General features: G+C 41.9%; 2 protein-coding genes across 4 annotated transcripts; one reads left to right on the top strand and one right to left on the bottom strand.

Annotated features, from left to right (window-relative positions):
* The first annotated feature begins 2,104 nt into the window (after positions 1 to 2,104).
* Positions 2,105 to 6,635, top strand: atpaf1 (ATP synthase mitochondrial F1 complex assembly factor 1). The gene is made up of 9 exons (XM_040184589.2): positions 2,105 to 2,335; positions 3,154 to 3,262; positions 3,555 to 3,617; positions 3,921 to 3,983; positions 4,090 to 4,140; positions 4,348 to 4,395; positions 4,499 to 4,594; positions 5,599 to 5,706; positions 6,141 to 6,635. Exons 1-9 carry the CDS (start codon positions 2,121 to 2,123, stop codon positions 6,321 to 6,323), a joined length of 936 nt encoding a protein of 311 aa, XP_040040523.2. The 5' UTR covers positions 2,105 to 2,120; the 3' UTR covers positions 6,324 to 6,635.
* Positions 6,636 to 7,333: 698 nt separating this feature from the next.
* Positions 7,334 to 20,463, bottom strand: rhpn1 (rhophilin, Rho GTPase binding protein 1). 3 transcript variants are annotated; one of them, XM_078107562.1, is made up of 16 exons: positions 19,954 to 20,456; positions 17,937 to 18,052; positions 14,768 to 14,896; positions 13,414 to 13,489; positions 13,099 to 13,176; positions 12,803 to 12,927; positions 12,076 to 12,242; positions 11,496 to 11,683; positions 11,265 to 11,421; positions 10,802 to 10,927; positions 10,365 to 10,559; positions 10,204 to 10,280; positions 9,952 to 10,098; positions 9,313 to 9,465; positions 8,971 to 9,217; positions 7,334 to 8,851 (listed from the first exon to the last, which is right to left on the bottom strand). In XM_078107562.1, exons 1-15 carry the CDS (start codon positions 20,041 to 20,043, stop codon positions 9,008 to 9,010), a joined length of 2,034 nt encoding a protein of 677 aa, XP_077963688.1. In that variant the 5' UTR covers positions 20,044 to 20,456; the 3' UTR covers positions 7,334 to 8,851; positions 8,971 to 9,007. The 3 variants fall into 3 exon arrangements, with proteins under 3 accessions (XP_077963688.1, XP_077963689.1, XP_077963687.1); XM_078107563.1 differs by having other exon boundaries at positions 7,334 to 8,260; XM_078107561.1 differs by having other exon boundaries at positions 7,334 to 9,217; positions 19,954 to 20,463.
* Between the last annotated feature and the right edge of the window lie 1,609 nt (positions 20,464 to 22,072).

Genomic DNA, 22,072 nt, shown 5'->3' with positions numbered 1-22,072 from the left:
CTATAATTAATGGTAAAAGCCTCCAGAGCCGCCCATAAAATATACATCCTCCACGCAGGACCCCCATGACAAAGAGAGCGAGAGAATGCAGCGAGCGAGAGAGAGAGAGAGGGAAGGCAGCTGGTCAGTGAGTGGAAATGAAGAAAGAACAGAAGCAGAGAGTAGATAAAAGAGAGGGAGTGTCTAGAGACATGCTCATTGTCACATGCAAACCGGCCGAATGCATTCCGCAAAATAACAAAATGAATTCACAGTCCCGCAGTTGTTTCAAATAAATTTTGTATTGCTTATTTCTAGGTACAATTGTCGATTCTCTTTTTGTTTTATTCCATTTTTAAAGTCAAATTTAAAGTCAAATTCTTAAAAAATATATATTTTCAGCAATTTCAGATACTGAGACTGATAAAGTCGGAGACCTTAATGTCTAAAAGAGTTCAAATCAATCCGAGGAACCGAGTGGATCATTTTAATTAGTGAGATTTGTTATTCATTCACGCAAGATTTCAGTGAAGATGTTTGTTGTTTTAACAGATACAACAGGAAAGTTACCACTTTTACTTCTCTCAATGTAACTATCCAAGTGTTTATAGAAATGTGCACTCTGTAGGGAGCAGATCTCTGCCAAGTCAGTCTGGGGGCGCGTGAACAAGAAGTGCAGGACAGGGTGTATGGTCGTGGAATAAAAGAGACACAATAAACAGGTAATAGGACAGCAGTTTCCATTAGCACACCGTTAGAACCGTTAACAGGGATCAATTCGCTGAGATATACAGTATGTATACTATACATACTATATGTAACCCTATATATTCATTTCTGTTGATCACTTTTGGGGCCATGGGAGCTGGTTACGATAAGTTAGGATTCAGCAGTCAATGAGGATGGGAAAAAAATAATGTTTTTTTTTTTATTGTAAATCACCCAAACCATGAGATGTCATTGAGCACATGCACAGCCATCGTGAGCACAAACAAATAAAGCAAATGGGGCCAGTAGTGTGGAGAAGAATTTACGCTGGACAAACTAACAAATGATCGATGAATTGGTACACCAACCTAAATGTGGTAACACTGCCACCACCTCTAGTAAACACTGTACGCTGTTAACACCCTTTTTCACAAGCATGTCAACGTGTATCCACACATTTTCGAAAAGAAAAAAAAAACATACATCTAACAAAAAAAAACTAACATCAGTGGAAGTAGAAACTTATACTGATCCTACTTTGAAAAACAAAACAATACAAAAATACTAAACCAAACACAAAAAGAAACCGTTTTGAACCACATCCAACAATGTTATCAGTGTTGAGGAATTGAACAGCTGCTACGTTTGCACATATAAACACATATAAACACATACACACCAGCCACCATCTTCTGCTAGGACCCAGATGTACCCGGAACAGCTCCCAGCGGCTTCATTTATTGATTAGTGATTGAAAATGATTGCTTGCAGAAAGTAAACACAGAAGCACTCAGACAGTCATCACAGAAACACACAAGTCATAAAATGTACAGCTAGTGTGTTAGTGCACATACATGCACACACACACACACACACACACAGACAGAGGTAAAGATGATCAGTAAGTGCCTCTGGAGAGTTTGAGCGGATTGTTTACCGTAGTCTACTTATCTTCTCATTTATGTATTTGTCGATCTGAGCTGTGTTTGTGGAGGTAGATCACTGCAGTGATTCAGAAGCTTCCCTCCACGTGTAGATGGTCCTCAATGAAGAGACACAGTGACCTCCAGTGGTCTCAACATATTAGGACAACTTTCAATCAGCTGCAGCAAATTTGAAATTGCTCATTTGCTTTTATATACTTTAGTGAGACATATTCCAAGAAACGAAAGAAAAGTGTCAAATATGTGAGAGAAACACTGAAAGTATGTGACACGTGTTGTTTGAGTGCCTTTGTTATATAAATACTAAATAAGGGAAGACGGTACACTTACTATCTTATCAGAACCCTTCAGCCCTTCATAGACCAACTACGTTTTGGTTTTCGTTAGAAAAAATAAAAATTCCAGCTTCACAATACTAACATATTAAGGTGATTTGTCGCTTTGGTCGGAACCAATGTTTGAAAGCCGTCCCCAGCCGGAGCAGTATAGATGCAGGACGGAAGCGATGGAAAGATGGCGGCGGCCATAGTACAGATGTCATGTTTGTACCGAGGGATGTTAGCGGTCAGGGCCACTGGCATCAGAACGCTCATCCCCGGGCTGGTCCCGTTGCAATTTCGGGCCTTCTCGCTTCGGAAGGAGCCGGAACTGGAGGAGAACCCGTACTTCAGCAAGTACCAGGACAAAATCCAGAAGCTTCGCAGGTCCGCTAACCACCAGCGACATGTCCTCCCACCCGCTATACCAGTCTTCTGTTGAAACAGCTTATTTACAAGTCATTTGGTTATTGGCCATTGTAAATTCTGGGTAGAATACAATACAGTATTTAATCTAAATTCGGATGCGATAATTACATTTTCGATCTACATTTCTACACCATCACCCCACCTAATCAGTGACTACTTTTCAACGTACATTTATGTCATTCCTGTGGAAACATGACCAACTCTCTCCCGCAGTGTTCGAATTCGGATGTCAATTTAGATGTCATCATTTACATTATTTAAGTATCATCGTCTATGGAATTGATCTATAGACGTTGAATCGGGGAAGATGTTCCAGCTGATGCAAAGCATCCGGGGGATTGTTTATAGTCTGTCTACATGTTCGGTTTCAGAGTTGGAAACACTTTCAAAACTAATTACACGTAGAAGATAAAGACTTGTTTGTGGCTTGGAGAGAAAAGGTATCGATGTTTTGCTCAATCAACAACCTTTTTAAAAGCAGGGCATTTTTAGGAACTCATGTCATTGATAGTAACTTAGATTTGAGTGTGATGAAGCAACGACAAAAATGAAATGATCACTTACATACTTTACTAATGTATTTCTCATTTGAGCTGAATATCAGTCCCATGGTTTCTGAATATAGATATGAATGCTTTGAAAGATTTCATTTTCAAAATGGACCCTCTTTACCTTTTCACTAAATTTCTAACAACCAGGAGGGTATTCAGAGGTCAGACCCCAAAAGGATTTATCCTTTTGAGAATTGCTGATGTTTCCCTGTTTCTTGTTCTCAGCGCCAAGCCGCAGGAGTTCAAAGCCCGAGTTGAGAACCGGCACAAGGCCAAGAAGGATGTGCTGGGACACTCCAAACAGGCGGAGTTTGTCAGGCTCATGGAGCAGGAGGTGCAGTATGAACTCTGTACAGAGCACAGAACACTGTGATCATATTATGGTTAACCTAGAATATATATATATATATATATATATATATATATACTGTATATAAATGTCAAAAGTTAAATAAAGGTTTCAAACTTTCATCTTTTGCTGGTATTTTGTGTACAAATGTCCTCAATCGTTGCGCAAAACAATACTCATGTGAGCATCTTTATTATCGACATAAGAGAAGGATCACAGAAAATGTCACAAGAGAATTGTGAATGTGGTGCAACTTCTGCTGTGGGAATCTCTGCAGTTGGAGCAAAAAGAAAAGATGGCTGCCAGCGATGGAAAATCAGGCGGTTTCACAAAGAACAAGGTGAGTATATTAAGCAGCCGTAGCCTTTGTATTTTGTTTTAATCCATGATACCAATAAATAGTACGAAAGCCTTCGTACAACTCGAGTCACGGCTCATTATGTCCTTAAAACACATTTTCTGAATAATGGTTAAAAAAAAAATCCACCAGTAAGTTATTTTGATTGTGAGAATGTGTTCCATCATCAATCTATTCAATTGGTTCAACATTGAACTGTTTTCCATTTAGCTTTTACCGAATCAACCAAATGTGAAGTCAGAACGTTTATGGTGTACCACACTTGTTCTGTCACGTGTTCTTCAGACACTGGACTCCATCCTGGACCTGGACATGATCAGGGACAAGACGGGCGAGGAGATCGCTGAGGTGAGTCCGTGGAGGTCTTTAGCAGCGCGCCTCAGCCACGCGGTTTCCTCTGGTAGATGAAGCCTTTTAAAGCCATTTTAAAACTTTTTTTGTTTTCTTTTCTCAGCTTTGGATGAATTATTATTCCACCAAAGACACCATCAGCGCCGTCATCCCGGTGAGTGTGACACCGGCGAACATTCTAGATCAGCTTTGAGTCTCAACATTTACATGTGATGTTAATGTTTCCACTGCTTGGCTTGAATTCACCAACTAGTGTATGTATGTATGGTGCTTGTAAAGTAATAATAATTAACTTAACAGTTGTATAGCGCCATCCACATATAATCCATGGACTTAATAACCGGTCTTCTACATGTTGCAGACGCCGATGTACGAGTTGATTTTGAGCAGATCAAAGTCGTGCCAGATGGTGAGATCACTGCTGCTCACACTGAAATGTGAACTTAAGTGGAGAACTGTGGTTATCAGTGTCGCATATTAACCACTTACCCGCCCCCCCCCTTTCCCCTCAGTTCCTCTACGCTTTGCCTCAGAAGGAGGGTTACGAGTTCTTTTTGGGTCAGTGGTCCGGACACGAGCTCCACTTCACCTCCCTCATCAACGTCCAGGTGAGCCACCTCACACGACTCCTTCACGTGCTGCTGGGAAAGACTGACGCTCACTGGGCTCTTGCGTGCCAACTTCATCCCAGTTGATACATTTTCACTGTAAATGGGCAACAATGATACAAAACAACTAGACACATGCAGGGAAACATTTTGTTTGGTACCTGATTGAAGATAATTGCAGATTTGTATCCTTGTTTTCTATCCGGAACAGCGTGTTCATGGCATTAAAGGAAGCAGGAGAGGGGAATAATATTCCAACAAAAAAACTCACCAATTTATAGCTGAAAAACCCGTCACTATGATCTGATAATAAAAATAAAACAACTCACTTTTTATAATCCTGCAAAAGCACCAATATGATAAATTGAGTCTTGGCTCATCTCAAGCAATTATTTTTCTTCCTTTGAATAGATTTCTATTTAGGTTTGAAAGTAATTGTGATGACTTCATGTTTTAAAGTCTGGAATTTAATAGAGATCAGGCGGTGATTAATGGATTGAACTAATTATCAGGTCTCCATGAAAAAACCTGCACCAATAAATGAAAATAAAAAACAGTACAGTTGATTGTTTTGAAGTGGTGTTGTATGAGGTTCTTATCCATAAGCCACGTATAACCTGCTACTGGCTGAAACACCCTTTGCTGCTGGCCCCGCCCACTGCAGTACCCCTCAAACTGTGTGACGACATTATTAAGGACAAGTACCCCATATAATCCCCCTTGACCAACTCCTACCTCATTAAAATAAATGTCCATATTATTAAAGCTACCTCATTGTTTAGTTTTCCAAACACGCAGTTACAGAGACACCTGCAATGTCTAAGGTCACATGCTCTTAAACACTAATTCAAGGACTATAGGGCGTTTCATCATTAAATCAATGGCATACATACAATATGTTGCCCTTATAATGAGTAAACAAAAGGGTTTTATCTTTTCTTCTGATTATGAAGACTCTTGGCTCATGTAAGCTTGAGGTTTTAGTTCATCTTATTGATGTCCAGATGCACGGCGAGAACGCTCCCAGTCAGCTGATCCTCTACCACTACGCAGACCTCAAGGACCAGAAGGGGGTGGTCCTCATGACAGCCGAGCTGGACCCCAAGAATATTGTGAGTCCTTTACCTTCATGCACTCCCACAGCACAATTATTATTTATTACATTACATGTCATTTAGCTGACGTTTTTATCCAAAGTGACTTCCAATAAGTGCATTTCAACTATAGGGATGCAGACTCAGAAGAGCAAGAAACAAGAAAGTGCAATTTCATAAAATAAGCAAATTTAGAATTTGCTATAGATAAGTGGCATTATAAGTACAATTTCAATGCTTCAATTTGTTCTTGTTGTTCTTTTAGTCAAGGTACAGTCTAAATGTATGGCAGCGATGGGAGGTTTCCCGTCATGCATCATACTGATTATAGCTAATATGTAGACGCATAACATAATTTTGTGGAATTTTGTTAGAACAATAAGATAAAATCTTGAAGAATGTTAGAATCAAACATTGGATGCATGTTAACACGTCCTCACCCCCCCCCCCAGACCGTGCACCAGGCTCAGTGCTTGGCGAATCAGGTGCAGCTGTTCTACGGCACGCAGAGGAAGGAGACGTACCGATTGGTAGAGACATTTAACCAGCACCCGTCAGACTTTAAACACATGTTGGTGATAGCGGAGCTGGAACAGAGCGGCTTGGGGTCCGCCGTGGCCCCGGGGGGATCCTAAGGAGACCGACCAGCGCGCCTACAGTCGGATGCCATGGAATCGTTGGTGGTCTTTGAAAATTACAGAGTGAAATCTGCTCTTTGCTCAGCCCCTCCCATGCGGATACACCTGTTCTTCATACCGGAGAAGAGAGGCTATGAAAATTTAAGAGACCAGCAGTATCTCATGAACTCTGCCTGGGACTTAATAATAATAATAATCGTATTTGTGTTACACACCTTCATTTGTATACATTTGTTGTTGCAGGATAATAATGAGATATTCATCAGTTCTATGATAAATAAAGGCCACTGTTTCCTACCCTCTTCCAAACTCCTCCTCCTCTTTTGAATCTACCACACTTTTTCTTCTCGTGCTGGTAAATAAGCCTTCGATGTAAGTTTTGTACTGTGTCCAGTACAATAGATGTGTTTGTTATGAAGTCTGTAAAATTGACATACGGTTTGTGAGGTGAGGCTGATAGGTGTGTGTGTGTGACAGCTAAAAAAACATTCATGTCCCCAAAACATGTCCTTACAGTCAAATTATTCACTTTGAGGGGTACCATAGTTTTTCTCCTTTGCCATTTAGGATTCTGTTGAACCACAGTTCAAAAGCAATGTCTGATTTCCGTTGGTTAATTTTCAGTACGTTTTTATTTATTACTTAACTTTTGATTTTATTACTTTATTCGTTTTTTAGTGACCATTTGGGTTTTTTCTTTTAACTGAAGCATTCCAACTATTTTGTCCACGTGTGTATTTATGCCCCGTCTCTCGCCTGAAGTTGGCTGGGAGTGACTCCAGCGACCCTGTGTGCAGGATAAGGTTTGAAGATGGATGGATGGTTTATATGCACCGTAGTATCTTAATAAAGCCAATGTCAAGTCACCACTATTGCTAGTAACCAACAACAAAAAAGTAGTGTGATGAATAAAATAAAACCAAACCGTATAAATGACATTTGGGTGTTATAGAGACATTTACTGCATGTACGTTTTGAGGTAGTTCTGAGAACAGGCAGAGTCACAATACTATTATTCACCTTTATTGAATTCCTCAATGGAAGAAAGACTGTGCAAATCCCCAAATGAGTCATTCAGGGATGGTCAGGTATTCAGTCAATACAAATAAGAGACAGTTAATTACTTGACAAACACAGTACAGAAAACTCCGTTATTCAGAAAGGAGCTTTGATCATAACGTGACAAACTTGTTTTCTTGAAATTTGAAATGAATTGAATCCTAATGAGGATTAAAAAAAGATCCCGTTCCATCACAATCTTACTGGAATCGCTTCACTTTTCATTAATGCAGAAATGTGATCATGTGAAAACGTGTCTGTCACCTCTGGCTATTTGTCCTCGTCTCACTGGACCACCATGGCACAAACATTGTACAGAAAGAAAGAACAAAAGGCAGCATTTCTTTGTTGCTGGACCAAACAGTAATGTGCTACAATTCATCACATTTCTAGGTACATCAGACAGCTCAAACAACGGTAATCAACAACGTGTATTGTTTTTCTTATATTGGCGGACTGTAACAGAGTACAGTGGCTGGACTGTTCTTCAAACCATTAAGGACACAATAGATACAAGATAATACAAAACTTCTTACAAAAATTTGACATTTTGGACACCATTTGCTTTTCCTGCAGTATCTCCCACAATACGATATCACAATTCATAGAAAATAAAAAACTCCCAATCTCTCACATGTTCATTATTAAGACAACTATATTATTAAAAACAGATTCACAGTGCATGGAAGTACCAAAACTACAAATAAAATGGATCAAAACCTCTGAAGTGCTCATAATCATCTAAAACTGACAACTAAAAGAACTCAAACATCATAATAGTGGACTTACAGTGTAAAGTATCAGCAACTGAAGTGATCCAAACCTGGAGCACTTAAGTGGTTACACAGGACTGTTGGTCCGTAACCCTCAGAGACCTGTTAAGGAAAATATAAGACAAGAAATATGGAGCTTGCTTTTTCCTTCTGCTTTGCCCCGAACTTCACACAACAAATAGGTGTCGTCATGTTAATGAGAAGAACGTAAAAAGAAGGAATTAAAGAGGAGCTTTCAGTAAGATTTCACAAGCTGGCTGCATTGTCAACACCTGCACGCCAGGTTTGCTTTGAAGTAGGAATCCTAATTTGCTGGTCATTTATACATTTACTAGTCACCCCTTGCTTGGATTGTGAAAAAACCTTGATGAACTCATTATTTGACAGTCTGTGACTTCCTTTCTCACAGAGAACCCCAACTGGTGATAGATGTACAGAACCAGTCAGAGAGAAAGTGTTCCCAAACCGTGACTGACTGGTTCTTTACATCAGGAATCAGTTGTGCATCTGCCCCTTTTACCTATTTTGTGTTTTGTTTTAGCACAGAGCCATGCAGGAGCAACAGCGGCATGTCCCACCTTCATCTAAAATGTCCCACACGTTCTCTCTTGATGCACCTTCTTTCTCCAAGATAGAAGTGTTAAAATACTACCTGGTGTGTTTGCTGCCACATAATACAGGCATTGGACTGTGCTGTAGTAACAGAAATAAGCCAGGAACAATGTTACTGGACAAACTGCACTGCTGATGTCTCTTGTCGCAGCACTACGGTCATTGTGGAAGCGGTTCTGTACGCCGGTACGGTATCGTACCTTGTGATTCCCTGAGTGGTTCCTCTGCGGTCACGTCTCAGTACATGGCCTCGGTGTCTCGGATGCTTCCAAACGACAAACTGAAAGTGCTTCCTAGTTTCTTTGTGGCCACGCTGCCTTCCCTCGTCTTCTTCCTGTTCCAGTTTAACAACGAGGCGGAGCTCTGGCCCTTGGCTCCGCCCGGCAGGCGCTGCCGAGTGTTTTCCTTATCGCTGTTGGTGGTGAGCAAAATGCCCCTCCTCTCAAGCTGCAGACACACACACACGTCTTGGTCACTGCACAGGGAAACACACATATGTTGAAACAGCAGCCATACACATCCCAAACACAAACATACAGTACCTGTGTATCATGTGAGTGTAGCGTGACCACACTAAGCTCCACCCCTCTCTCGCTACAGCTCTTTAGCATTTGAACCACCTCGCCATGTTTGGCCCATTTACAGTCCTGTCCGTCCACAGCCACGATGTAGTCTCCTTCCCTTAGTCCGGCCTCCTATGCGACACGCCACCACAGGGAAACAAGTAGAAGTCATTAACAAACATTTTCAATTGCAAATTCTGCAACTAATAATCCCCAACACATGGAGAGCAACTACTGCTGAAATATACACGCTGAGGCTGCAGCTAGCCTGCCCCACCCCCCTGTTAGAAGCCTTAGATGGGTTTTTATATACATTTATTTGTGGCTCTGTTATATCCTCTAGTGGTTAGAGATTCTTTCTTCAATTTTTCTTTGAAACTTTTAATAAACACATATCACTTAATTACTTAATCTCGCATTAGAAAAAAGAATAGAATGGCAAGAAAACTCAAATGAGTTCCAAATGACGTATTAAACACTTAAAAAGGAACCAACGCAGATATATCGCTTCTCCCCTTTAAAAATCAGATGCACGGTAATAAAAGGAGTTATAAATGAGTTTTAAAAAACATTTAGGCTGTAACTGATACACATGATTGCCGGTGGAGTTCCTCTTACTGCTGCACAGCCTCCTGCCACCACTCCAGCCACCAGGACAGGTGAGTCTCCTCTGAGCGTGAGACCCAGTCCCCCGTCTCTCCTCTGCAGACAGACCACACGCACCGGGTCCCAGCGGGCCCGTGCACAAAACACCGACAGGGGCCCCTGCAGCACAGAAAAGAGTCGTCTTCAGCTGAGCTGCAGGGAGGTGATGATTTATTTCAATCGCTTTTCTAAAATCCGGCAATTGATACAATCACTGCGCTTTACCAGTCTTTGGAAGAAGTCTGTAACGTGGACTTTAGAGAAGTTAGTTGGAGTGATGTCTGGTTTCTGATAGGTTTGAGCTGTAGGACAATAGAAGAAAACCACCATCACTTGTATTTAACCAGAGAATCAGATCATTATTAGGAACTCAAACGGATGCTTACACTGGATCTCCGGAGCCTCCGCGGTTTCATCAAAGTCGTCCTCTCTGTCCAGCTCAGAGTACTTGTCCAGGGAGCGTTTGTGCGTGAGCGACAGCACGTCCTGCAGGATGTCCATCTTCCTCAGGATCTTACACAGACTGTGGACACGCATGGCTTCCTCATGTCTGATTACTGCACGCCGCAGGTGAGCTTTACCTGCACACACGGACATGTAGGCCGACGTCGTCTCTAAAGATGTGTGCACATACCACTTTGACCTGGAGACATACTTGAACCCAATGTTCGGAAAACAATGTTTCTACAAATTGGAATTTAAAATAAATGCAGAGACTGAGGGGCTTTTTTTTCTTTTTAATGACAGAAAGCCACGCCGTCCCTGTAGGTCTGTTTCTGTTGTGTATTTGGACTAAATAAAAAAACACATTCCATCTACTCACCGAGCTTTCTTCTTTTTTCGGGATCTCGTAACACCTGGCTGAGCGGTGGCCCCGCAGGTCCGCCGACATAGAACTGGAGGAAAGCTTTCTCTGCTTCCTCTTCGCACTCCTCCTCCTCAGCAGACACTATAGAACAAGACATTTCACATTAACGTGAGTGCACGAATAATTGCTTTGGGTCAGGATCACCCAAAGACTGAATCCTTTGTGATAGTCAATGAAGTTCATTAAAAAGCTACACTAAAAGGTGTATTTTGTCTCATTTACACTACAGAGGCAGCTAATGTGTGCAATACAAAAGCTGATCCATATCAGCTTTTTGTCAATCTTTATTTATGTTGAATGTCATCCGTTTGTCTTGCTTTGAGGAGACTGTTAAAGTGAGAGACGTTCAAAGTAAGTCAGCAATAACGTGAACTAATAACAGGAAATGAAATGTTGTGCACAGTTGGACGCGGCTTACGCGTGTGATCGCAGAGTGCAGCAGCGGCGTAGTAGTGCGACAGGGCACGGAAGTGTTCTGATTTGACTTGAACCATGGAGGCCCAAGAAAACGGCACGTAGTCCTTCATCAGAGGCTGAGTCATGGTCTGCTGCACCAACAGATACACGTCTGACACCTGCAAGCACACACGGGGTGAGACGCGTTAACAGCACCGGAGGTAACAAGGCGACCGGCGACGCGCCGACTCACCCGCGCGGCTTCTTGTGCCAGGCGGAGTTGCGAGGTGAAGTGTGTGTCCTCGGTGGTGAGTGTGACTCGCTCGAACACGCACTCCTGCACCTGGGAGACCATCAGACGCACCAGCATGCAGAGCGACGGAGCGCTCATGTCCAAACTGGGAGCGTTGGAAAAATTCTCTTTGAGGAAATTAAATGCACCTAAAGAGAAAAGAGTAACACATATATTCAAAAAATGTTTAAATGTAATACTCAGGCATTCATCGAGCAAGTAAAACCTCCACTTTTTAGGTATAGAACTTTTGGTGAGACAACAAAAGCAGTTTGAAGATGCCACGAGGGCTCTTACACTAGCCACCACTCTCTCTCTCTCTCTCTCTCTCTCTACACAATGGATACATTAAATAAATAAAAATAAATAATTGCTGCACTTGCTAATTACAAATAGTACTTATAGCAGATGACTTGAACCGACTGCTGCTGTTTTCGTGCTGTAAGTTTTGCACGTAGACATCCTAACTTTATACTCGCACAAATAATCCCTGAATAAAGACAGAAGAGACGTTTCAGGTAAGTAAGTACCGCTTCATTACCCGCTGCTCTCTGAAAGGCATCTATTGCTCGGTCTATGCCAGCTGTTGCAGAGCGGTCTTGCCGCGCTCCGATCTGTGTGTACAGGGCACCGATGTTGAACAACACGCTTCCTTTCTCAAAGGCCAGCGTACGCTGACATGACGGGACGCCTGTCAGGGAGTCGTACCTAGAGGCAGAGGGAGGATTACATGTAATGCTGCGTGCCAAAGACTACTGACATAATGGGTTTACAACCTATTCTACATATAATTTACACGTTACTACATAAACAATTTTGACTGTACTATGGAAAGAATTGACAAGTTTTAATTCAAAGAACTTATTTTCTCAAACTATACCATGACTTTTCCACAACTTCTTTCATCATTTTGAAAAGAAAAAACCTAATTCAGTACTGACATGGTCGATTCATTTGCAATAAGCCATGTACAATCGTGTGATTAATCCTGATCAAATATTGATTAAAGGCTATGACAAAAATAAAAAACCTATATATGTAATGCAATGTAATATATACAAGTCCAAGCCTGGACAATATTTATAGACCAATCACTGCGCTGGTTGTTCACATGATTAAGTACAGCTCAGAAAATTCCTCACAAAATATAACGGAGTAACTAAGTAATCAAACTGGGATATAAATGTCCACCTGTCAGCTTCTCTCTGGGGCCTCAGAGCTTGTAAAGCAGGACTCAATATGGCACAATCTATTACAAAATGCCCTACCACTGGAAGTGCACACCCAGGTTCTTGTGAAGGGGGAAAAAGCGCTGGTCCAGGTAGTACAGCTGGTTGTAGTACTCCATCAGCAGCTCCAGACCGGCCTGGTTACGACTCGGTGTGCGCATGGCCTGAAACAACAACACACATCAATATACCTCTAACGCCACTGGCACGGTAACTTTTTTTTATTTCTTCATCCTCAGTTTTGGACAGATTTTCTACAACCATCCTGAAGAAAAATACCTGCTCTAATATGGAACAAGATCTTCCTTGTGCTTAGTTTGAGTGCATTTATTAACCTGTCTGAGCTCCATAAGCTCTGTGATCTCCTTGTCGTAGAGCGAGCTGTCCTCTCCGTAGTGCTCACAGATGAAGTCCTGTCAGGGGAGACAGACCGTTACATCATCGCAAATTAGTTATTAGCTTGGACACATTCCAAAGTCAACTTTATAGGCCAAATTTGATATGAATATAATGTTTGACTAGAAAAAGTGACTTCAGTGTTGGTCACAATAAACCAAGAGGGCCACTCTTATGTTGTTTTCCCTTTATAAAGTCAACGCTTAATCACAGCTTGTGAATTAGATAATAGAAGTAGATCGAGTCATGTTCACCTGGATAGGAACTGTGAAGTCCACCTCTTTGGTTTCTTTTAATCCGAGTGGGATCATGGGAACGTTGATAGCCTCACTGTAAAGATAAAGAAATGATTGCAGCATGTGTTGTGTAGGTGACCCCGTGTAAATACCAACATGTAAACACTGTGTGTACACAGTGCAGGTTACAGACAAGCCATCGTGCCATCTGCTAGTCTTCAAACACAGCGTGCTCACTGCTTCATCCTGCTAATAGACGGGATAAAGCCAAGTATTAACCCTTACGGCCCAATTACCCCTCCAAAGCCCCCTCCTGCCCCTCCCCCTCCCATTCACAACCAACACACGCAGCCAATAATGACGCCCTAATCCGAATTTAACGAAAAAGCCCTTCCTCAAAGCCCGCAGGATGAATTTGTCCCCACAGAGCGAAAGTACACAACACACAATGCATGTTTGTCTATTTTCACCAATTATATTTCTCATTGGACTAATGAGAGTGACCTGGAATTCATGGGACGAACAATTCACCGGGACATGGGTTTTAAATAGGCTGTGATTTTGTGTGTGTGTACGTGCAGTGTTTCCCATTAATTACAAGACTGTTGCGGCCCACCAAAGTGTTTTTAATCCTGCCTCAGACTCATAATTGAACAAAAATATTTTAACATTTCCCAACGGGAAGACCTCTCAGATCGCGTTTCCTTGAGGCTCGAGTTGAGCGCTGCAATCATGTCACCTCTAGAGTTTCCCTCACTGTACTTTTTTATATTCCGATTCGTACAGGACAAGTATTACTAGGGAACTCTTTTGATTTAGAAATCATCCCTAACATAGTTTTAGAATTTTATACATATTTTACTCATATTCATTGACATTATTCCCCGAATATGACACCAAGGCTCTGCATTATATCCATTTGTATTACAAATATCATACTATATGATATGAAGAAACTTTATATTATATTGTATTATCTGGCCTATTTACGTTGAAGATACAAAGTGCTCTATATACAAGTGCTCTTGCTTCAGTGACATTGGACCTCCTTGCTTGTAACAAGAATTTGTACCGTAGATGCATTTTTTTTAATCATGTGCACAAATGACCAAAAATCCCAGAGGGGCTGATTTGCTAATGACTAATATTTACATAAATTTAGCATCATATAGTAGTCACAAATTACAGGCATGGCTCATTTGCACAAAATGAAGATGGCGGACGATCATTGCAATTAATAAAAATGACCAATTGGTTCTAAGGTAGTACATTATCTTGAGTGAATAGGGCAATCATTTTACCCTTTAAAGCACAATGAATTCAACATGTGTGGCTGTGTGTTTGTGTGTGTGTGTGTGTCAGAGCTTTCTACCTGTCTGTCTGGTAGACCTCCATGTTGCTGTTGAGTTCCTCCAGCTCCTCTTTGAGCAGCTGTAGGTTGGAGTTGACAAAGCTGAGCTCCAGAGCCACTGTCTCCTTCACCTTGTTGTTGGTTGTTGCCCTGCAGAATTCAACACACCGGCACACAATCATATCAATTATCTCCTTCTTTTAAATTGAATTAACATTGTATTGGCATGTTATGGATCCCTGTCATATCAATTAACATTATAAAAAGGTGGTGTGGTGTGTTAGATTTCTCTATTCCTACGGATGTAAACAACTAGCAGCTTGTCTTTAATTTGAACAACTATCTCATGGCTCCACCCTCCTGTCCATCAACCTCTTTTCATTCACATGGTGACTTCACCCCCCACCCACCCACAATCCCAGGAGTTGTAAAGCCAACTCACACTTCTGGGGGGGCTCTGAGGTCCACAACACACAATGTTCCTGGAAGTCTGAGGCATCACTAATGAGCACATGAATGCATCACTCTGGCAGATATTCTGGCATTAAATATAAAGATAAAGACACCAGAATGCATGTTTTTGGTGGGGCAGCCCAAATTAGATCAGATACAGTTTGATAAAAGTGATGATAAAAGAATCTGTGCTAAATGAGTAACAAGATGCCTCATCGGATGGACGAGTTGGTGAGAAAAGAAAAAGAAGACTGGGTCAAGTTGAAAGTAATTGCAGTGTGTGGATATGTAAATATTACCCATACTGTAGGATGAATATGTACACCCATCCAACATCTGGACCACAAAGTCTTTGCTTTTCTCCAAAACCGCAGATCAAAATCAGCAAGGATGCGAATGTTTCAATTTACAAAGAGGATGAAGTCAAGGGCGATCTGATTAGTCAGCTTTAAGTGAGCCGCCAATGACCCCTTCACACACACACCGAATTGCACGCACACCATACTGCAGCTTCTTCGGGTGGAGGGGGTGGAAGGTTGTTAGTCGTAACTTGGGCTATTTTTCTAAAAAAAACAACAACAATTGAACGGATAAGAAGACCTGAATGAGACAAGTAACTGTCGATCATCTGAATTCCCACGCAGAAACACAGCCGGCAGTAAACCCGACGTCTCCATCAGCCAATCACAATCTCCAAACAATCTCTCTCTCATCTGCAATTAACATTCCACCCCCACCTTTCATACCACCTCCCACCCACAAGCACCCACGCCTCATCCCAGCTCCACAAAGGTTTAGGAGTATATGTAGTGAGAACGAGTGTGGGAGTGTGTGTGTGTGTGTGTGTGTGTCTGTGACAACTACTCCGGTTGACCGGAAGGGGGGAGGATGGAAAGAAAAGAGGTCTGACAGTGCCAGACAAATAAGTGGGGGATGAGCTTGCAGGGGCTCGGTTCTCTGCGTGAGCACAGGACAGGAGGCGGACACAAAGCCGGCTGATTACAGGCCGGCAGACTGTGTGCAGGGGGGCAAGAGGGGGGAGGGGGGTCCTCTTTGTCTCTGTGACCCAATAGAAAGGACAGGAGCGCTTCTTTTATTTCCCCTAAACCGAGTCATCAACTTTTAGGATCACAGCCTAGATTCAGTCAAAAGGTTTGATAGAAAAAAAGAAAATCGTTATCCCATTGTGTAATAAATGATAAATAAACACAAAAGAAATTAACTTTTCCTTTAGCAAACCAGATGAAATCCACTGTTTTTGCGGAGGGATTGGCCACAAGGGCTGCAAAGTTAAACGTCAAATGCACTTCCATTTCATACACACGATAATGCAGAAACATTACATTCAGTCCTGCAGTGTTGACAGACCAGTTAGTGGTTAAAACTTCGGATCACTTTTGTTTAAAAATGGCTAAGAAGAGGAGGGATTGATCAAGACGCAGGAGGTGGCTCCCCACAGCATACCAAATTATTCTTTACAACTTCAAACTGAAACATTTGTACATGGTCAACTTGCATGGACGTTAAGTCTGTCAAACCAGAAGTTTAAATGTAAATGTATGCAACTCACTATCAGCTAATAACAAGAAAATAAAACCTGATGGAAATGTTGCGTGTGGAAAGGTACATAGGCTTGATTAATAAGGACAATCATTTTATACTGCTAGCGTTCACTAATCAATCCCAGAAACGGAAGATTCATGAATCAATGACATAATTAGCCCATAAGGTCCTGTGATAATATTAAGATGTAACCGTGGTTGTTTCCTGTGTTGATCTTTTTAGATTCTGACAGGGCACCACTGAGGGGGAGGAAAGTAGCTCATCGCTTTAATTAAATGGCTCCTCCTCCTCCTCCTTCTTCCAAATTGAATCTTAATGAGTAAAGCAGTGTGTTTTCAGAGGGTTTTGCACAGCCAACTATTCATGCTGTGAATGCTCTCAGAGCTCCCACAACAAAAGCGTGGATCAAATGTATGCACATACATTAACTGTTTACTTTCAGCGTGTGTTATAATCGACCTCTAAGTGGATGCCAAGATGCAGAGTCTGAGAATTACTCAGGGGGAGAAAGCAACGGTAGTGACACATGCCAGAAGCTGGACGGGATAAAGTCCACTTATGTCCTCGGATAGAATACTTTGACATTCTGCCACAGTTTTCTTCAACAAATAAAATTCCTGTGCAGTGTGTAAAAGACAAACATCACATTTCAGTTGGGTAATAAGCCTCGTTGGTGTTTCAACTTTAAAATGATCCAGAGTTGAATATTTGTGGGGAAAAAGGGAGAGGAGACACAGACGTACAGAACATGGTTAGAGACACGGTGAGCGCTAACAGTCATAAACTGGCTGCTGTGTGTGTGTGTGTGTGTGTTCTGAAGGGGAGTGATCTCCGACCTTTTCCCATCACAGGACATCACCACAAACGTGACTGAACCAACGAGCTAACAAAGAGGCACCAACACAGGAGACTAGAACAGCGTTCATCCTCACATCTCAGAGAGGAAGAGCTGATGTCGGAGAAAGTTTCCAACAATAAAACCTTTGGAACAACTGACAGAGGCGGAAAACTAAACGAGTGAGAAACACGCACCGGCCCCCTCACAGATCTATTTCCAACATTACTGAGCTTACTTTAATTGATTGGGTGACATTTCTAAAATCCTCCACGCAGGAAAAGTCCCTCCACAGATGAAACAACTATAAAAATAGGATTCTAGAGAGAAGAACCTCACCTGAATAGGTTTTCTGCTCCAGCTCTCATGCGCATTTCCTTGTTGATCTGCTGGTTTATGCGAGATCGCCGGTGCTGCAGTTTGCTGCGCTGAGTCTGGGCAAAAGGATCACATCCCTGCAGTGGAAATGAAGAAATAGATCAGTAAAGAGAAGTGAGCAATTGATCAATTGACAAAAGATGAATAACAGCAACAGGTCGCATAGCACCTGCCTGCGTTCAGCACAAGTTCACAGTTACAAATAAGCAGTTAGTCTGTTAAATATCCCCCCCCCCCCACTAACACAGCCAACAAGTGTCTTTTGTCTTTCTCTGAGAAGTGGAACAATCAGCTTGAATTCCCGGGACAAATGAGTCTGCACTAGGCCGGGGTATTTATCGCTCCAACTGTAAACATAACACACACATTTCTGGATTGGGAAGTAGTATTGTACATTTTTAGCAGGTTTAAAAAGCCACTAAAACACTCTTTAATATCAATATTGCTGTTTTTTGCCCTCTGCTACTTTTGTCTACAGGAGACGTTCTGAACATGACGTTGAGGCATTAACACCAACTTTGACCATCAGCTGAACTGTAAGATTATGCATGTAAAGCTTTTAGGTGGCAGTGCACCGCGCCGTAGACAGACAGCTGACTAAAAGGCTTACTTCATTACAAAAGGTCTATGCTGCACAGCCCAGCGTGCCAGAGATGATGATGGCGTGCATGCTAAACATGGTAGAGAATCTCCTTTCCACAAGGGTAATATGATTAATAGAAAAAAGGTCCCAATAGAAAATCTGTCTGCAGATTTAAAGGCCTCTGAAGTCTTTGCTTCAACAAGCATTTTGCAGCAGATTATTACACGTCTGTTACATGTCTGCTCAGTAAAACAGCATCTATTGCACAATGCACCGCGGTTTCAAACTGAAACGGTACACATATAAAATGGAAATATGACAGAGCAGCTTTATGACACATTGAATACTTTCCATCGTGTTCTTTCAAATCAAACGTGTACACGGATGTTATTCACTTTCTCGCCCTCTTGCCCCCCCTCTCTTCATCTTCCTCGTTCCCTCTCACCCAGTAAAGGTGTTTGTTTAGCGTGCACTCGTCCAGTAATCCTCGGTGTGCCTGTGTGGATTAGGATCCTGGCCAAGCTCCCACCTCTGCTGAAGCAGCAGGATGGAGGCTGCCGCCCGACGTCAGTGCAGACAGGGTCTAAAAAACCTCTTTGTTCAGGTGACTTTCTCGGGTTTTCCAGCTATACCGGCGCCGCGTGCAGTTAGAAGTCGCTGCTTCAAGCAGCCCAAGCAGCAGAAGGTGAAGTGGCATGCGGGCACCGTGTATGTAATCATTCATTTTCTCAAACCTTGTTTTTCCCCGTTTGAACCAGTGACTTTGCCTTTATAACGTATGATCGTGAGCGTTGGAGCAAATGCAGTTTCCCTTTTCAAACCCACCCTCCTCTGTCGTTCGTGACGCTACCACAACAAAAAAGAAGGAGGGGATCCAAATAATAGATTTGTTGCTAAAAAGTAGCAAAAATGTACACTTCCAAAAAACACTTTTTTGTCAGCACAATCTACAGACTTCACGGTCAACATCTTCCATTGGGTCTTTGTGCTGAACAAAGTGTGAAAAAGAGTTCACGGTGATGTTTGTGGATCATCCAGAGGAAGCAGGCAAGCGTTTCTTGAGAGACACTTTCCTGTTATGTTTTGCAATCATTCCTTTGCATTTTTCCTTTTAACTCCACCACCGAAATTGGGTTCCACTTAACATGGTTCCAGTTCTTTTGTATCCTATGTATTTGGCCCACAGCTACGGATAACAACAGATGGAGGGACAACAGAACGGTATCAGGGTGCGTGATGTCCACAGGTACCTTAAAGGAACTGATTCATTGACCCTTTCCTCGTGTTTACCAAATACCTCGGCTTGGTGTAGATGTATATACCGTCACGTGCCTTGCCGTGTGTGTGTGTGTGTGTGTGTGTGTGTGTGTGTGTGTGTGTGTGTGTGTGTCTCACCTTCCGGGTGCTCCCGCTGAGGCTGCCGTCGGTGGGCAACGTTAAGGGCATCTCGTCATCCGAGGTGACGTTACCGTCTGACAGGGACATGTCCGACTCTCTGTTGATGGCAACTTCGTTTTAACACAAACCGGCCGCTATTTAGACTCGACTTACTTGATGTGCGCTCCCCCCCCCCCGTACGTTAAACACAGGTCTCCACTTTTAATGGTGATCGTTAGTATTGCGTCATCGATACCACGCTAAAGTATGAACGGTAAGTAAAGTTTGGCTAACGAGTCGCGGTTTCACCACTTGCCTCGCTGCAGGTTCCTCCATCGTGAGGTAACGACAAAGGCGGCCAAAAAGTCACTACATGTCATCCAACTTCCAAGAAAACGCAACCATTCGTTAGTCAGCCAGTGGTACAGTTACGCGAACAACTTTAAACTCCTCAAAACAACCCCGCCTCATTACATTATGCTAGCGACTCCACTGCTCTCCTTTTTTTCTCGGATTTGTGTGCCCCTGCAAGAGCTTATTCACCGAGACGGGCTGCGAATGAAAACGACAGCCAATCACCGAGACGCCTGTGAGAGTGACGTGGGATGTAACAAATCACGTGGCGGATTATGGCTGAACGATGCTCAAATCTGACCAATAGCGAGTCGCAGCAGGCGTCCCTCTAGTCGGTGGCTCGTTGCTATGGCATCGAGCGGGCTCCGAAAAGTTTAGAAGCTCCACCTCCTAAACAACTGAAAACACGACCATGAACGATTCTAGCTTCATTCTGTTTTATGTAGGCAGGAAAATTCTGAATTACAGTGAGTTCACTTGCTCTTCCTCTTGCCCAATTCATGTCATCAAGTTAGTGTGTTGGTCCGGTACATTCATTATACGATACTTAAAGGAAATGCTCTGCAGATTGTCTAGAATGGAGGGATAACATGAGACTTTACATGGATGTGTTGTTCAGTATTGCCTTAAAAAGGCTATCCATTTATGAATTATCGATTAAATAAACGATTGTAACCACACAGACCACAATGAATGAGTTACTACAGATATATAATTATGCAACCCTGTCTTGTAAAATTACAAATTAATTAAATATATAATCTTCCTTCTTTTTAGTTGTAGTGTTTCTGTTTAACTCTTAAAAACTGTCGGTGTGAGTCACTGTGTCATGAACATGCAATAACACTAACACTAAACATCCACTGTACTTGTTCATTGAAGATCTTTGTAGTTCAGATACAGTCGCTTTAAGATGTTCATAGCGTCACTGGCAAATGTAAATCAAAGCTCAACGTATCGTAACCTCAAACAGCATTGCACATATAAAGCAACGTGTTGCTTTTACAGTTCAGATATTATCCTGTCATCAAATGTCATTGATGTTTTATTGACAAAGTATGTATACAGCAGTGTGTACTATTTGAAATACGTATGAATATTTCTTTATGTAACCTGTGTCTGTGATGGTGACCTTTTTCAGCTTTCTCGTTGTCTTGAGCTGTGAGTCTGTTTATGTTTACAAGTTGAGATGCCACATTGAGATAAATAAATAAACTCAAGTCAAAATCATTGTTAGTTACATATACTCAATGTATGGTTCCAAAAAAAGACTCATGCAAAGCGAAGTAAGTGCAGGCTAAATGTGGGTCCTGACGCATTATCATATGGGACTCAGTTATCTATGTAACTCTTTTAATGATATGTTTGTATTAAAACGTGTTACTTGCTTAATCCGTCTGTGCAAAGCAAACAATCACTTGCTGGATTATTACTGCTTGAATTTCTTTTGTGCTTGTTTTTATAACAATTGCATCGTATAATTACAGGTTGAGCCTTAAATTGTGAGTACAAGTAGCGGCTGACTCAGAATTTCACATGTATTTATTATGTTAGTCCTGGCTGAATTATTATCACATAATTCTTGCCTTCTTTCCTTCCTCACAATGAAACCATTTTTCAGCAATCGTTTCCAAACTTACGCAGCATTGTTGTCTACTTGTTCACCCTGATTTAATTTATTTTATTTCCACGTGTTCGGACACAACTACATTGTATGAACATAATAATATTACCTGATGTCATTGAGTCTGTACCAGTCAGAGAGAGGTTGTATTAAGAGTAT

This window comes from Gasterosteus aculeatus, chromosome 8 (assembly GCF_964276395.1).
Source record: "Gasterosteus aculeatus chromosome 8, fGasAcu3.hap1.1, whole genome shotgun sequence".
Taxonomy (NCBI): Eukaryota; Metazoa; Chordata; class Actinopteri; order Perciformes; family Gasterosteidae; genus Gasterosteus; species Gasterosteus aculeatus.
Note: the sequence above shows the minus strand (reverse complement) of the source record. Positions and strands in the feature narration are given on the sequence as shown.